The sequence below is a fragment of the Anopheles aquasalis genome, chromosome 3 (genome assembly GCF_943734665.1).
Source record: "Anopheles aquasalis chromosome 3, idAnoAquaMG_Q_19, whole genome shotgun sequence".
Classification (NCBI taxonomy): Eukaryota; Metazoa; Arthropoda; class Insecta; order Diptera; family Culicidae; genus Anopheles; species Anopheles aquasalis.
Genome location: NC_064878.1, coordinates 39,619,064 through 39,637,212, shown reverse-complemented (window position 1 = coordinate 39,637,212; position 18,149 = coordinate 39,619,064). Strand labels below are relative to the sequence as shown.

Sequence of the window (18,149 nt, the reverse complement as noted above, 5' to 3'; positions counted from 1 at the left end):
GTTCGGATGCGATAATAAAGATAACCATAAAAATTCCAATCATACCAATCATCATCATTCAACGTAATTAATACAGATAATCGGACAGATGTACATTAAAACATGAAATATCAGTCGTTTCATTGCTTACAGTTGCTGCTATTTGAATTAAATGTATTTCCTAACATTAATCTATCCCTCAATGAAATGGAATGTATTTACAATTGCTTTGCCCGCGCTACAATTGGGCGAAATGCGCTTGGGAATCGTGGCGCAAGATTACCCTGGCTATCTATCGAACTTGTGCATCCAAAAATACCATAGACACCCAATAAAAAGATAAGAAGTCATCTTTTTACAACGCTCGCCGTGCTTATAAGAAGGCCTTCCAAACGGGCGGACCCGTTTTTCTAATTTACACTTCACTCAGATTGTTAGTGCCAGGTATTTGAACGTTTTTCCCTCCCTACAATACAAAAGGTATAAAGAAAATGGCTAGAACGCTCCTGTTAGCGACGGTTCTTGTGGCTGTACTGGTCGCAGCGAATGCCGGTCCGTTACTGTCCGACATTAACAAAACGATGCTGGCTCCCGATGCTGACAGTATTGTGTCGCGCAACTCACACTACATTCCGGACAACGAGAATCCAGCGGTTTCCATCTACGTCGATATCCTGAAGGATGCCGAGCATGCCAAGGATCCCGAGCCCTATCTGACGCTCGAAGCTGAGGCGGAGGTACCCCAGCCAGGAGCACCGTCGCTGCCGAGACGCAATCCCCCGCTGGTTGGAGTTCACGTTGGCATCGACAATCGTGGAAATGGTGATGGGCAAGATTTGGTTAGTGTTAACTAGTGTCACTATCATCGCGGACCGGGGCTATCGGTGACAACGAGCAATAAATGATATCCGTGCAGAACTCTCTCCGCCTATGTTCGTCCTCGTTGGTTGGTTGCTCTAGTTTCGCACTAAGTTCTTCTAATAGGCGTTGTTTCAGTTCAGATGCGGTACCGTTCTCGTTGGAAGCGCAGAGCCGCACTGAACAGATTTCTTCATAGTCCGAATAAATCGATTGAACTAGTGTGGCCAGTTGATGAACTAATCTATGGATATGAATTGAAAAACGAAAAAACAAAAACATTTAAAACATGGCAGGGCAGTGGACAGTCGGTCGTGCTTTACCTGCAGTATAGTTTCGCCTTCATTCGCTGCCCAATCAATCGATCCAACCTTATCAGCGTACCCTGCCAGTACGAATTATCGCCGCAATATAGTAAACTCCGATCTTCCACGCTTGATAGCACTTCGGCAAACCCTAATCTACCGACAAAAAAGTCTTTTAAGCCAACGCCGATGTGGTCAGACTTGTAAGTGATTTCTATTGCCAGTTGTTCGGATGTGCAAGTAATGGTCAGTAAATCGCGATATGTTTCCCCTTCGCTGAACAGCTGTATCGAAAGGGCGGCGCTGTAGAGCTGCGTACGCGGTAAGGTTAGCGGTCCAACGTTTAGCTGTAGCTCTACGCACTCGTTTCCGATGGTAGCCACGTTGTACGTAACGTAGCAATCGAGGCAAACATTGGGACCATGGCGCAGCAGTGATGATAGCTCGAAACAAGCCACATGTACTCCGGTTTGCTCGGGGTGTAAAACGTTGATCTAAAACAGAATAGATAATTATGACATTAAGGTGATTCAAGCTTAATATTAAAGCACATGTTACCTTCTCAGCAATCCACTCCATGCCAAAAGACAGCGATCGTTCAATCGTATCTTCCATCTCCATGAATTCATCGTACGATTTGAATTCGAAATCGTCATCTTTTATTTGATAAAACCGGCTGGTGTAATCGAGATGCTTAAGATCTCTACTAAGCATTACGAGTGAGAGGTTCTTCAATATTAAACGTCTGTATGAAGAAGAAAGAAAGATACAAAAAAAATGCAAATTAGTAAACGATTTAAACAGAACTTTTAATTAAAAGCGTACTTTTAAGTGGACCCACAATTATGGCTACATCTGCTACTCACTACACCTTTAACAAGCGGAAGGTTTGTTTATCGTCAACCTGGCCCACCCCATACACATCAACCCGATAACGAGAGAAGCGTTCTACGCGCAGCGTCGGGCACTCATTTTCCTCGGCGAGAGCGGAAAATTCATTCTCCCATGGGAAAACAACCCTCAGCCTCGTCGATGATGGCGGCGACGGCGGCGGCGTCGTTCGCATCGGTCGCGGCCCGAGAGTTCACATGGCGCAGCGCCACCAACCACCAACAAAGGTTCATAATCAGGAGAGAGGACGCGAGTGTGGGCTCATCTTAGAAGCCGCTGCTGCCAAAGTCATGCTACTATGCTCTCTCGCACTGCAGCAGATTCCACGGTGGTCGGCGTGGTGTTACCGTCGGTCACCCATCTAGGGCGACACGGGAGAGTCGCACTGCAGCCAAACACAGGCCCGAACGCATCATCGATAACCGAGCGCACGGGAACGTGGTGCGCACACCCAGCCGCGACGGTGGTATGGCAACGGAACGGTTACAAGGGTCACAATAGACTCGAGCGCGGCTACTAATGCTACTCCAACTAACCAAGCAACCAAACCAACCGACGCGAGCGTCCATCTAGTAGCTCGGTAAACATTGCGCGGTTAACACGCGGTCCGTTCCGTAGCGTCGGAGCATCGGAGGAACCGAAACCATTCTAAGCGGCGCTTTCGAAGAGTGATCTGACCTCCTCCCCGCAATCGTGCGCCATCACTCTCTCTCCGTGAGTCCGTGTTCTCGCTTTTGTGTGTGCCAAACGAATCTTTCCGCTCGGTATCGTCGGTCGGTCTGTCGGTCGGTATCAGTGTGGCGTTCAAGTAAGCGGTGACCACCCCGCCATCGGGGTCCACGGGGCTGTTTTGTTTGTTCTATTTCCGTAAGTGTGTGATTTGTCATATTTTTAGCTCTGCTAAGTGCGCGCACCCGGCAGGGAACACGGTGACCGCTGGTGATAACGGCCAAAAAAAAAAACGGGGATTGATACGCATTGGTTCGCGGTGCGGTGTCGTAATGCGCCACCGGAGCGAAGTACTGGGACGCGCGCCAGGCGCTCGTACCTTGGCATTCCCGAAGAAAAAAAGGGTTGAAGGGGAGACTAGTGTAGGGCGCGAGAATGATGCGCTCGATGGCGGATTGGAATTTTGCCCAAACAGTAAACCCCCCCTCAGAAGCGTTAAAACGGAATGCCGAAGGAATTTTGTTTCCAGTTCCCCCTAGGTGGCTGAAAATACGGGTTTGCGAAAAGTCATGCGAAGGATGTGCGCCCTCGTCGAAGGATTCCGTGGAGGCGCAAGCAAGCGAAGTCACATCAGAATCTATATGTTTCGTTGGAGGTGCCTCGTGAGTACCCGAAAAACTGAGAGAAATGCGCTTGGTGTACCTCTCTCCACCTGCTGACGACGACACTCCGCCGACCGCCGGAAGGGTGGTTAGTTATGATGTGGCTGCAAAAAGGAAAAACCATTTTAAAAAAGAACCAGAAACATTAAAAGAGTGAGAGATAGAGTGAGAGAGAGAGAGAGAGAGAGAGAGAGAGAGAGAGAGAGCGAGAGGCTTTGAAGAGAAAGAGAGTAACAAAAGTTCGGCAAAGAAAGCGTGCCGGAATCATTGTCGTCCTTGCAGTTGTTCCTCGCGGCAGACCATCGTCGTCGTGCCCACATCGTGCTCCCGCTGGCATAACCAGACCGGGTCGAGGTGTTTTGCAAACCCGATCCCAATCGACACTCCGTGTTGTGTAAGCAAGGTGAATGCACTACTGGCAAGGTGCTGCGTGTCCGCGTGTGCTATTGTATCTTTGGTGGCCCAAGTTCCTTCGACGTCCATTCGGCACGTGCTGCACCGGTGGATAGAGTGATTGCAATGAAATTGGTTTAGGAGAATCGTGAAAAACTGACGTAAATTCGTGCGCTGTTTATTGACGGAAAAGATAACGATAATGACGACTGCCCCGTTTGTTTAGAAGCAAGCAACGAAACAACGTCTTCTAAACTTATTTATGCCGAGAACCGGGATTGAGACTGTTACACCGGTGGATCGGCGGCAGGATTACGTATCAGTGAGATAAAGAGATAGTATACAGTGAAGGTCTGGCGGTGGACCGGTGGACGTGATCCTAGTGCAATGGATGTTTCGTCTTTGTTGTGCTCTTTGCCCTTTCACTAAAGCGGAGTAGATAACAGCGATGATAAATCGTTATCATGGCGATAGTTTGTTTATTCTTCTTTTCACTCAATCTCTAATTCGTCAAGTGCGAGCTCAACACCTATTTCTTTTGGTAAAAAATCAATAAATTCCGTTAAATCCTTGTGAGTGTAAATCTTGAGCTTACGAAGATAAAACAGTTGTTACTAAACGATCGGAAACTGAAGGCATAAGCTGCCTTTATAGTTTAAGGAACAAAGGTTTAAAATAGATTGAAAAATTTTAAAAGGTTCTGCAACAATAACGTTTCAAATATTGACACCTAATCGCAAGTAAGTTTATTGTTCGTTTGTGTAAAATAGAGGAACAGACCAATTTTATCTGAGTGTCCCACAGTCCCGAGTCTGGCCAGACCCAGAGCATTTTCGATCGTTGTTTTAACTCATTTCTAATCAATATAGAGACCTCAATATAGTACCCTCCTAAAATGTTTTTTTTTTAGTTGGTATCTTACGGACGGAGCCGTATCTATCTTATATATATATAAATTACAAACTCGTACTTTCGAACGCACATCACGTGAGAACGGATGAACCGATTTCACTCGATATTGTTTCAAAACATTGGATGGCAACCAGCTCCAATGCCCACTGCGTTGATTTCGATATTCTTGCTCTAATTTAATCATCGTCGTCGTCTACTGTGGTACTCTCTACAGTGATCACAAAATCAGTTTTAATTTTTTTACTTAAATCAGACCAAAGAGCGATTAGTTTTAGCAAAGCAACGGTGATTCGTGAAGTGAATTAAGTTTGGGAATTATTTTGGTTTGAATCAAGAACTATTGGTGGTAAATAGAAAATTATCTGATTTCAGTTGAGTCATTTCATAAACAGAAAAAAAGGCTTCAAGATCAAGATCAAGATCGACTGTCACTTATCCGTAGAAACCAGACCTCTGAGCAACGGGATCAAGCATGTTTTCAGCTTCAATTCAAAATTAGTTTCGAAACTCCCCGATTGTGATGGCAATTATTGAATGTTGGTCATTAGTATAATTGGAAGCATCAGTTCAGTAAAAACCGTTTCCATTTTTATGGGAACACTAGTTTTCTATAAATCCATCTTTCAGTTTTTTATCTTTAACCATTGACAAAATGACGAAAAAAGGACTTTTTAAAAATACACTCGTACGCAATATCTCGTTTAAAAATAGAACTGTGGACTAGGGTTAAGTACACATATTTTGTAAGCCAAAGAATAACATGATCCTGACATGATGAACATGATCAAATATTAGTAAACTAATTTCCATTTTTCCAACATGTACCGATGCAGTCCACCTCACGGTGCAGCAGGGGTCCCTGGCAGGTTGTTTGTACGACAAACGAAGTCGAATGATTCAATTAACAAATTTAAGACCGCCAAACGTTTAGCTCGCTGATTATTAAAATCAGAAGGAAAAAAAAAGCCATAACCACCCCCACCCTTGATGCAGCCGGTACACAGCACAACACGATGACACGGCCACTATCGCAAGCTACATAAAAGGTTAATTTGCATATCATCGTGCTCATGATGAGTGGCTTTCACCACGATGATATTGGTTTACAACCTTTTTCCCTCCTTTTTCCCTCCCGGTCCACCGGTACCAGTAGTGGGTTTAGGCCACACAACACAGGCGACCACCAGCACCAGCAGCTGCTGCTGGTTCTATCTTGTACTAGACCCCATACTGTCGCTGATACAGGCGTACTCGGTTGCATACTTCATTTCGCACTCGAAAGCAACCCTCCTCTTCCTTTCTTTCCTTGAGGGATACTCGACGAGGCTTATCTTCTCGCTGCCAGGGAACTGCACAAGCGTGCATGTGTGTTAGGAGGGGGGGGGGGGAAAGTTTTTAATTGAATTTCAAAGCTAATTAGCCACCTTCCGCCACTTCCCACCTCCAAGCCCGGGTGGATGACAAACACTCCTGGGTGTCCTACAGTCTGCTTGCTTGCTTGCTTGCTTGCTTGCTGGTTTGCATGTCATCTATCTATCGGCCGGTGATGACGGTGTCTAAAACAATAACGTCGTTAAAGTGACACTGCAAGGGGTAGCGCGCTGCGGGTGCATTAAAAGCGTGGCAAAGAGATAAGAGTCAATTTACGAAAGGAGCTTGATCGTGACCGGTGGCGCTGGTGGTGGTTGTGTACACGGCAATATCCTTTCAGCGCACCACGTGCACTCCCCACCGGAACAACACTTACGGAATGCACTTTTCGCTGCACACCGAAAGGTGGATAGAGAGATAAAGAGCGAGAGAGAGAGAGAGAGAGGACGCTCGCACGGATCCTTGTTGAAGAGAGATAATCAGGAGCCCGGCTGGAGTGGCTCGGAAGTAAGTGAGAATAGAGGACGCACCAGTGACACTGATAAACTAACCAATTGAAGCGCAAAATTACATTCACAGCACACATTATGCACCAGCACGCAGCAATGCATGTGTGGTGCGGGGTGGTTGTGCGGAATCTCAATTTTGTCGTGCCAACGCTAAACACGATAACTGCTGCCACGGTACCGGACGGACGACGGTTGCGTCTTCATCAGGCGATGGCCGCGAGATCCCCATCCGCGATACCGCGATGATGCTCGGGCGCAAACAAGCGCCGCGCTGTGCTGTGCATTGTATTCGCTTGCTCGCTGAAGGCCAAAGCACTTTACACAAATGTGTGTCCAGAGTGAATCACACGGGAAGCATCCAGATGGGAAGAGGTTCTTTTACCCTCCCCAGGAGTCCATATAGATTGACCCAAAGGCAATCAAGTCTGCTTCCCCTCCTCCCGGGAGTATTTGGCCCAATTGATTCTCTTAATGAAAAACCAAAATGATATCTGGCATGATGGCAGAGGAGAGTTGAGTGGCATCCTAACACGGCCTCACTTATCAAACAACCCCAAAACAATCGGCTTGCGTATATCATTCTGAAGGTGTCTTCCTCAAGATCTTCTCAGCTCAGCATCGCCAGTGTAATCTATTAACCTCGGCTACAGCGCGCATGAACAGGCATTCGAAAGGAACGAAACAACCCCGTACCGGACGGTCACGTTACCTGGCAGCATTCGCCACACTTCCGACTGAGAGGGGCAGTGAGAGCACAATATCTCCATTAACAACTGCTCCATCGGTCCGACCTCCCTCGAAACGTGCCTGTGCTGTGAGGGGCTGGCGAATCGCGAGCCACCTCTTATCAGGCGGTGTTGTGCGTGATCAGATAGCATGAATCTCGGGGAGACGAGACGATCTTACCGAGGTGCACGAACGCAACAAAAAATAAAAACCTTCCCCGGGGCCAGGGGTGAACCGAGAGCATATTTGCGAAGGCATTTGCTCAATTAAACTGATTCGTGTTGTTACGGGCCCCGGTTTCGTGTGTGCCCTGCCTCCTCCACTTGCTGGTTTTGTGCTGGTGCCCAGGTTGTTTCGGATCTAAGCCCGGTGGGGCCACCCTCCAGAACCGTTGCGCATGCCATGCGAATTATCTGCTATTTACCTTCTCTCTTCTCTAGCAACATGCGATTGTTGCAACGTTTTTTGGGTGCAGATTACATGTTCTTATCTTGCTGTTGCTGTTATCATCGCTGCAGAGCGCTCACAGGCTGCTCATGATGATGATGATTGTGCTAATTTGTGGTGTTTTTTTTTTTGTGTCGGATAAAATCATGACACTTATTACGGTAACGAGCATTATTAACGTTAAACTAGAGACACTATTTTACTCTTTTTCAGTCGAGTTAACGTGTCCGCATTGGGGTCAACGGAGTGAAACGATGATTTTTGCAGATCAAACCAAAGTTGTGGCGCGGTAATGATGATCGCGTTTCTCATTTCAGTACAATGGAAAATACGCCGTATACGCTTGCAATTGAAACTCCCCAGGGGGGGATGGTAAGCTATCATAAGCTTATTAACAATGGCAGATCGCATTTCTGGGGAATTTTCGAAACGTAAAACCCCTTTTCAATGGCATGAAACATGAAGTCCTTCTAAGAGAGCACAATTGCCCTCGCGACAGAGTGCTGTATCCCCTCTGTTGTCCTTGTTCTGTCTGGCATTGGGCACTAGTCTGGCAGACACACATCCGTGACGAGGCAGCGCAAACCGCACCGCTAGTCAAACGGAACAGAATCGCAATCTTTCACAATAACGTACCACGGACCACGGCCGGATGTACCATGTACCATGTGCACAAGCTGAGCAGTTGATTGAGGTTAAAATCGCGTGCCAGAACATGCGATGTGCTACGCTTTTTCGCAGAACTTTTCCGACAAGCTCGTGCTCGTATGCTATTGCTTTTCCGCTCCCCCGGATTCGTGCGTTCACACGGGGGTTAGAGTTCACTTCAGAGCCACTCTAGTACAATACGGGGTGGCGAGGTTTTTAGTGGTTGAAAGCAGTGAGCTGGAAAAACGGAAACGACCACAAACCTAGCCCTTAGACTCGTCGTTGGCCACACAAATATTTGCTTGTTTCGTGGGAAACATTCACGAAATTTTCCATAAAACCAGCATCCCAAGTTTTGGGGAGAGGAATTTCATTGTTTCGATGTTGCAAATTTGAAATTCATTTCGGAAGAGCTAGAGAAGCAGGGCCATGATGAGTAACATGAGAAACAAGCGATGAATTCATAGAAAATGTGTTACTGAAGTTTAGTAGCATTAAAGGTAGTAGAGCGGTGAATGAACAAATTAAATATCATTCGATTATCATGTGGAAATAGAAAGCATAAACCTATCCCCGAGAGAACATACAAAAGAAAGCCAATTATGCTACTAAATCCATACGTAGTTCTTATAATTGAACAACAAATATCCCATCTTTATTATAATGCTCTTCAAATAATGATAAACCGAAAATAACTCGACCAAACTGCTCTGCTCCGTATTCGTCTCCTTAGACCTCCGATTGATGATGCATAATGCCAACATCAAACGCACGTCGTACCGATCGACCAACCATGGGCACTTTGAGTATTTCCTCTTTTTTCCCCCGCTTCATTCTCTAATCACCCACGCGAGGACTCGTGGGTTTGTTTGCCGTCACTGATGAGCAATCGAATGGAATAAGCTGCGGCACGCCATCGAACACAGAATGCTTGGGTCAATCGGTGAACAAATAATGAAACCAGAGTATCCTCCAAGTAGAGGAGGGTGTGGTGTCCAGCCGAAGAAGCAGCCGTGATTTATTTTTAATTTGACTCACTGACAACTCACCGTATACCCAGGAGCCAACAAGTGTCCCAGATGTGACGTAGTTAGATAAAGCGGACCCTGGACCAGAAGAGAGTGTTAGACGAAAAAATGGTCCATCAGAGCATTGTGGGAAGGTCAGGGGTTCTAACCGGACCACCGACGACGACGAGAGTCGACGGAATGTCAATTAGTCAAAAGCGGGACCTTGGGAGCATCACGGGTGTGTGGATGGAGAGTAATTAGCTAGGTGGCACTGGCACTCGCCGCTTTGAATGAGTCGCCCCAATGGGATGGGGGCTTGCGCAACATTATGTTTAGGGGGGGGGGGGGGGCAACCGGATCCGGATGTTCTCGGAATTGCGCAATGAATCGGTGACGTCGCGTGAATCGCGATGAAAGAATCGTTCGCATTTCGGGTCAGTACGCAATCGAAATCGCTGGCAGCGCTGACAAACAAAACAATGCAACTGAAATGTGTCCAAAATGTGTGCTCAATGAATGGCATGCTAATCCCATCGTGTCTCTGTCCGTTATGCTTGGCCACTTCAGTATCTTCTCTTATACAAATACCTCATTCAGCAATTGCGATGCAAACCGTTCATTATATGCCACGGAACATCGATTGCAACATTAATTAGCGAGAGCACCACAGCGGCAGCAATTGAACGGGGGGCGAAACACAACGAATTTGTGTTCAGCTCCTAATTCCAAACATTTCACTTCTAATACCAGTGCGTCCCCTTTTATCCTTCGGCAGATGGTTGGCGACGACGAATGAGACGAACGCTCCGATGGGAACGAGCGTGATCCGCTAATCACAGCGCTCGCAATCAATCACCGCGTTAGTGTGTCAATCGTGTGGCCGGTTGACGACGGTGATCCTCAAATCCTTCCTGTCAAATCATGCCGCACCTCGAGCGAACCAGCTACTCCAGCCTTCCACCACCACCAGCAGCAGCGGCAGCGACGGTGAGGTTCCAAATCTCCTCCTGAAGATAAACCACTCGGATACAACGCGTGTAGCGGGAGGGGGGCAACTGACGACCCCATTCCGGCACCCGGCCCGGGTCGATCTACACACCCGGTTCCAGGGATACCAGTGCACACCGCTCCAGCTCCCGTTCGGTGTCTAATCTGTGATCGAAGGACGTTCGATCGATGGACGAAAGCACGGCACGGCGCTATGAAAGGACACGGCAGGACCAAATGGCGCATCATTAAGCGCCTGTTTCTGTTCTTCACCACGCTCTCGGTTATCCCGCTCACCGTCCTCTACCTTATCACCTCCGATCAGCTCTATCGATTTCGCCAGTACACGGTAAGTGGATGAGAGAGAGAGAGAGAGAGAGTTTGCGTCGATCAGTTCGCGCGATTCCGTTCGATTATTTTTCATCCGTTTTTTTTTGCTCTGACGACGGACATTGGTGGGGCGCATCGTCTTTAATGTATTCGCTCCGCATACATTACCATCTGGACGGACGGACGGGGGTGGGGTGGGTTGTTGGTTTTGAATGTTACCGGTTCAATGAGCCACATTATGCTCTGTGAGGGCGGGCTGGGTGGGGCAGGCATGGTAGAACAATTACCAAAGGTAAGGCAGCCGCCTCTGGCAGCAGTGCCCGGGTGCCTTGACGGCTGACAACGTGACTCGGATGGAATTTGGAGAGCATTATTCATGAGCACCCCCTTATTGATGAATAATCATCACGAGCAGGCGACTCGATGAAGGCGAACTCGGTGACAGCTTCACGATGGTGGTGAGCAGATGGACCACGATCGGTGTAATCGGACGACGAGGATTCGAATAGGAACCTGTAGCGCTAAGATGAAACGATTCTAGGGAAATTTTGTACGGAAACGTCTTTAGCATTGCAAAGAAAGCTTCAATATTCTGTTTAGAAATCAAGCAGTGGATACTTAAAACAATGAAATCAAATGAGAACTAGCTTCTCTTGCTACTGGTGGCGAACAATCAGCAAAAACTAAAGCTTGTGTATTGGAAAATTCAGAATTGATGATTATTTTATATCAGTTTTCATAGCGAGTGTGTAGAAATTTGCTAGCTCCAAATTAATGCCAGAAGGTTCCGATGGCTTCATACTAATCATTGACCAAATATACCAGTAGCAGGATTTTTAATTGTCCTTAGGCCTGCGATACTTTAAGGCCACTGCTTAAAGGGGGACTTCGGTATTTAATTTTTTTTGTGACTCATGTTTTTAACATTTTTTCCTGAAAACTGATCCTCTCAAGAGTATTGTGTAAAAGTTTTGGATCAATCGAGGAAAAACTGGAAAAAAGATACAGATTTTTGAAAATCCGCGTTTCATACAAGGATCCATGGAGCTCGCTACTTTGAAGAGCGTTTCCCTAAAACCAAAGTTTTCAAAGTCGGTGCCCGTCGTACCGTAAAAACTACTGGGACGATCGTTTTGAATTTTTTTACACATAATCTGTACACTTGTTGCCAGGTAACCCCGTCGAGATATCATTAAAATTGATGATACTTTTTTTCACAATTATGTAAAGCTCGTTTTTTAGGCAGAATCGCAAAAAGCATAACTTTTTTAACTTCAAAAATTTGCCAAAAATCGAAAAATTGTAATATCAACAAAAACTCTCCGGGGCTACCTAGATAAACTTATAATCTTTCTAACGAATATCGATTTGAATATGACCCGTCATGTCACTACGATGGGCAGCGTAAAAAGTATCTTTTCGACGACATGTCTACCAACATTTGTGGCCATGGATTAATTTTTCAATGCATGTGGCTCAAAACAATACCAAATATTCTTTAAAAGTGGTAAATAAGTATGCCATTTACATAAAAGAATTAAATTGAATGATTACGTCACAAAAAATCGCCAAAAACGAGCCTATTTTTGGCCCGAAAATACCGAAGTTCCCCCTTAAAAAGTGTCCCCCAAAACAGCTCGTTTTCGATGATAAATATGACCGAAACTGTATTTTGATTCATGAAAGTTTTAATCATGAATTCCACACTCTAAATGACTCATGATTGAATCGAATGAGAAGCTCAATTGCGCCCCCAAAACAGTCAAAGTTCAGTTCTAAAGGTCGATAAACATTCGGTCGCCCTGCTTAAACTTTGCCAAAAAAAAAACGAACGCTTCCGTGGGATTGTAGCATTCATTAGTGCCTAATCCACGATTTGGCAGGCCGCAATTGCTTTTCTACAGTCCCAAAAGCCGCAACACAGACGCCATCACCGGTCACCTGTGCGTGCTGATAAAGATGAGAAAAGGGAGCACGCGAAAGGAAGACCCTAAAATACAACCATTTCAAAAGTCCGCCCCGAAAAGGTCCACCCGATCCGGCCTGTTGGTGCTGGTTGTTTGTTTGTCCTATCTATTGGGTTGTAACTGATGGATGTTGCTTCACACGCAGCACACGCAGCACCACCATTTGCGAATGGTCCACAATTCACAAGTCACAGCAAACGAAATCGTTTCAGGTGGTTCGCTCTGCGCCCGATCCATTCAACGCACCGGTGACATCGGCGTTTGTTGGGACGGAACGCACCAAACGACCGAGTTCGAGAATGCGACCATTCGTGACCTCAATTCAAACATCAACCTCATGGCATGGGATGGGCGTTTCGGAAGCATCGACGACATCGTACGATTGGGGGGTAGCCCCAAAAAACAAAAAGACCCCCAGGATCCGGTGGTGTCCCTCTTTCCTTTCTATCGAAAATTGGGATTCAACCAACCCACCAACACACCAACCGATGCGTACCGTCGCCCGGTCGCTAGCCATCCGCGTAGCGAAGCTTGTTCCATATTTTGTTCAGTTTCGAGCGTCGCATCGGCACACGAAGCTGTTACGCTCGCTTGCGGACGACATCGACCGGGTTGCGGTGGACTGACCATCACCGAGGCACCGGCACCGGGTGGCGAGGGGGCTGGCATTAGTGGTGGTGCCGTCGAAGATGCTTTTTCCGGGTGTTTGACTTTGAAGCAGGATTTCCTTCTCCCTTTCAAACAGCGCGCCCGCCGCAAGCGTAGGTGAGACAGGTTAAATCTGTTGTCAGTGTCAGGCCGGGCGGAGGAGGCGTAATGGTTACGTCGAAGGAATCGATCCGAATCCTTCTGCCTCGTCGACTTTCTCTGATGGCCACGGATTCGAACTTCGCCTTTTTTTCCACCCGTTGCGTAATCGTTGAGTGTCGATAATCGAACTTATTGCGAATCAAACAACTTCCGCCAACAACACCACACCGTTTGTGCTGGTCGTCACCGGCCGTTCTGTGACAGTCTTTTACTGGGCCCCCCCTTTACTACCGTTCCTCGCGGGGTCTATGGATCGCAATAATACCTTGGAATTTGCATACGGATCTATCGGTCCACGCGCAGCAAGGTCGTGCTAGTGGTACGGTTTTATGCGATAATTGTCGCATAAAATATTCAACGTGCCATTTACGGCAGGGAAATGATTTGTTTGGCACAAAGTTTGACGTACTCGAAGACCTTGGCGAATAATGGTGTCTTCTAGTGTCCTTCCGCAGAGCTTACATTTGACTAATGGATCGTACGCAGAGAATATTCTTGAAACGGCACAAAGTGTGGTTTGAATATAACCTGAAATCGAAGATGGATAGGCAAATTTATTGAACTACGACTTCCACAACATTACATTTCCGGTTTTTTGACTGAGCATCATCAGTAGCAAAGCTGTCTCGCTAAAAGTTTCTCAATCGATATTTGCTCCAGTTACAAGATGAAAGTAATCCCAAACGAAAACTTCCGGAACTTGTTACGATATTCCAGAGTTTTTCCAGGATTACATCTCCAAATCGTTTGATAAAATATTCAACCTTACACTAGTGTACCATTTGAGGTTCGTAAATGCTACTTCGTAGTTCTTAATGTCCTAAGAGAAATACGGAAACGTACGCATTCCAATGAGGAGCGGGGAAAGATGACAAATCTCCATTTCTCAACATGCTTGGTGTGGTGGTTGGAAGATTCCCGGGCGTTTCCTTTCCAACCAAGGTGAAGGTAATGAGTGTTCCGAATGGACACCGGCAGTGTGGCAGTGAGAAATGGTGTGGTAACTTTTGTTGATGAATGCAAACCCTCCCGGGAAAACACTGACGTAGAGTGACAGGCTTTCCCCCCACTCCAAGGACTGGCCACAGGAATGATATCATGCATAGATGCTACACAAGATCGTACGCCTGTTGGTTGCGTCACAACTTGAATCCACCACTATCTGCACTTGTGCCAGTTCTTTTCAAATCTCCATGGTTTGATAGAACTGAAAAGAAGTACTTGAAAAAATAACTTTATAAATCAGTACCGTAAATGTAATTTGAATCGTTAAAGCTGAAAAGCGAACGATTATCGTAAGAGTTTACAATCGCAAAACCAGTGCTGGTACACTGATTTCTAATCCAATAAGCAGCCATCTGGCAGTGAAACGTTTGTAAAGCATTCCTAAGGATTCCGGCCAATGTCGCGATGAAAACGATTTCTAGCATTTCCTTTTTACTTTTCCTTCTGGATGCATACCTTTGTGTAACAGCATTCAATACTTCTTTTTCACTGGTATTTTCCCTCTGGAAAAACCATTTAATTTGATGGAAAACAAAAAAAAAACAAAACATTCAAGAACCGCCATGTCTACGAGTTACCGGCTCCTTTCAGGGCACATAAATGGCATAACGGACAGCTTTTCAACGCGCTACGCTCTATCTTAGAGAACAGGCCACACAGCACGTACAGCTTTGTCGTCGTCGTCGGTGCACTATCACCTGTCACCTGTATGACCCCACCGACTGTGTACTCGCGTGTGTCTCGCGTACACTGCGACACTCTCTAGCCGGTTAAACGATGCAACCACTTCCACCACCGTAACATCCAACCTGCGGGAGGAGTTGAGTGGTGGGTCGGTAGCGCACAACAAAACATTGGCGTCACATTTACCACACTCTTAATTACGCCATAAAAGCATAAACAGCAGCATCCTCCGTTCGGATGACGCTACGGGAGCACCGCAGACAGCAGCATCATCAGCAAAGGGACGACGAAATGCATCGCAAGCAAACTACACTTTCCGGCGACGGTGCAAAAGGAACAACGGCCGGCGGTGGGAAAGGTGAAATCGTGAGGCCATTGTTTCGTCCGTGAAACCCTTTCTTTTGGTGCCACCACTATTATCTGTTCTGGCACACACAACAGCAAAAAAAAAAGAAAAAGAAAAGCGGAGCAAAAAACTATCTGCACAAATCATCTCAACCATAATCTAAACGTGCAGCAGAGGTACGGTAGAAGCGTGGAGTGGTATGGCCCCGCGGTTATGGTGGTCTGCCTAGCCATAATGGCCACGGGAAAATAAACGGGAAGAACGAGTTCTTTCGAAAACACATAGAAAAAAGGACAACCTTCCAGCAGATAGCGGCCGTTAGATGAGGATGGTACTTGAAATTGAATGCCGTATAAGGTAGAGGATGGGCGGGCGAGCGAGAAAATGAAAAATATAACAGAAGCATCGGAACCTCACACTCTCTGCCTGTTCGTGACATTTATTCTGTCCGAGAGGAACTTTCCAACTTTGGGCCGGGGACGAGTTTTTCCAGCGAAGAACTTCTGATGAAGAAGATGCAGCGCTGCGCTTCAAACAACTGCAACTACATGAACGACGGAATTGTGTCTTTCTTCGGTTTTTTTTTCTTTCAATAATGCTCCAATCGGTAGAGCTGCATTCCACCAAAGGTTCAGGGTCAGTTTGTTTACCTTGCCTCCACTTCTGCAATGATAACCTCTTGCCGGGGTACAACGGACCACCAACGAACTAAAATGCAAATTCGTTTCCAAAACGAAAACCCATCAAACCATCGATTACAAAACGTACAAGACTCGCTCTCTCTTGCTCAAACTATCCTTAAGTTTATTCTGTGTTCCGGGACGGCTTTAGAGTGTATTTTGCTGATCCCAGCAGAATATTGCTCCCCACCATCGGAATCGACATTTTTGAAAGCAAGCAACCGGAACACCGTAAAATATTTCTCCTAGCTTGCAGATAAACTTGACCTGACCCTCACGCTGGGGGGAGGGGGGGGGGGGGGGTGCCACCGGACAGCACTAACTGGCAGCTGTCCAAGCGTTGAAGCGAGCTGCCGTCAGCCCACTGCATCCACTGCAGCGTTATTGGGTTGTGTACCAATTGGGAACTAATAGAGATCCACAAGCGCAAACACCACCGATGGGCAAACCGATATATCCGGCCACCGCACCACCACTTTTGACATTGATTTGCTCACCATATCGAGACATGAGTTACGGAGTACCTCGTCCACTTCTGCTGCTTCCCTTTCAGCTTAAAACTAGTGTTTTATATGCCCACTCATCCCACTCCGTCGCTGGAGAGGATTAGTTTTTTGGGGAGGGTGGTGTGATGGAAGATTTACAATCAACCCCCTGGATGGCACCCGTTTACCCGTACCGGATCGACCCATCCCGTACTCATCGATCCGTGACCGTTCGGATGTGGATAGATGGAAAGACAAGCATCAGCACATGTTACCTGCTGGGTTCCTGGTTTTTTCCCCGTCACCGAATCTAGGTCACCGATCCGTTCCGATCCGAGAAATTCAGTTTTTGTTCGTTTTTTCAGGATTACATACCACACAGGATCTGGTGCTGTACTATCAATTAATGCAATGCACCCTTACAGGCACCCAGTACATTGCCATTGCCGGCTAGTTGTGTACAACAATGTTGCACATGGCAAATGATGACCGTATTTTATTGGGGCATTTTTTTTATGAAAATCGATTGGCGAATTCATGAGATGCTAGGCGTCTCCATCGCAGCAACGTGATAATGTTCCCAGTAACCCAAATTGAAATGTGGTTCTGGTTTTTTTTTCTTTTAGCAGAACCGTATTTCTCGACGGATCCTTTCCTCACTTATTCACGGGCCAGGCGCAAAAACAAAATCATCCACTCGTGCCTTGTTTTTGCTTTTTTTCATCCAACAACTAATTAAAAAAAAAACTACATTTGACTGCAATGCAAAAAGTGCATAACTCCATTATTGTTGGTGATAAGGCTATCAAATGAACCTCAATAGATGCGCTTGTGATTAAAGAACTCGACTGCATCGTTGAAATGGAGAGACAAAACATATTAGTTGATTACATTGAAGTGAAAGCCATATAATTCAAAACTTTTTGTTTTTTCGTACTTTGCTCGACTTATTTTGTGGCTTTGTTGCTTTTGGTAAGGTATTTTTGGAAAATGTAAAAAGTATAGTAAACAAAATATAATGTTGTTGGATGAAAAACAGTCATAACGATAATTCGAGGCAGGGATGGAAACACGTTTTTTTCATACTTGAAACATATATTGTGTTGGAGATTGGAGCTCGTCCAATTACATTGCTATTTCATTAGCGATCTGAGCTGGCTTGAAGAAGATAGCCGCGAAGGTCTCAACTAAAACGGAATTGTGTTATCAATGAAAACCGTTTTTCCGCACAAAGTGCGCTTTGCAGCGCAAGCGACATTTGCTCATAATTGAAAACAAAACCGCTTATCTCTACACCGCCACCGACAGTGCTAGAGCGACGGACCGACGAATTTAATTTCGTTAATCTATTGCAGCACAAATTTGCCTTACTAAAGCCGTCGTACTTATCGTAAAACCAACCCCGCCGAGTGCTCCAGAGCTACCAAGGAATGATAGCATGCTGGGCGCATATTTGCCGCATAATTACCAACCGA

The 18,149-nt window shown here is 46.2% G+C and overlaps 2 protein-coding genes across 5 annotated transcripts in view; one reads left to right on the top strand and one right to left on the bottom strand.

Annotated features, from left to right (window-relative positions):
* Positions 1-33: 33 nt before the first annotated feature.
* LOC126576066 (uncharacterized) overlaps positions 34-18,149 on the bottom strand; it is a 23,862-nt gene continuing 5,746 nt past the window's right edge. The window contains exons 3-5 of one of the 2 annotated variants that reach the window (XM_050237151.1): positions 1,701-1,887; positions 1,161-1,636; positions 34-1,081 (exon numbers count right to left, since the gene is read on the bottom strand). In XM_050237151.1, the coding sequence (XP_050093108.1) occupies positions 826-1,081; positions 1,161-1,636; positions 1,701-1,887 (919 nt within the window). In that variant the 3' untranslated portion in view covers positions 34-825. The remainder of the gene's footprint in view (positions 1,082-1,160; positions 1,637-1,700; positions 1,888-18,149) is intronic. The other variant, XM_050237152.1, reaches the window with a different exon arrangement.
* LOC126576068 (carbohydrate sulfotransferase 11) overlaps positions 2,512-18,149 on the top strand; it is a 19,792-nt gene continuing 4,154 nt past the window's right edge. The window contains exons 1-4 of one of the 3 annotated variants that reach the window (XM_050237154.1): positions 2,512-2,900; positions 3,619-3,767; positions 4,335-4,497; positions 10,156-10,716. In XM_050237154.1, coding sequence (XP_050093111.1) covers positions 10,582-10,716 — 135 coding nt within the window. In that variant the 5' untranslated portion in view covers positions 2,512-2,900; positions 3,619-3,767; positions 4,335-4,497; positions 10,156-10,581. The remainder of the gene's footprint in view (positions 2,901-3,618; positions 3,768-4,334; positions 4,498-10,155; positions 10,717-18,149) is intronic. The other 2 variants (XM_050237153.1, XM_050237155.1) reach the window with 2 other exon arrangements.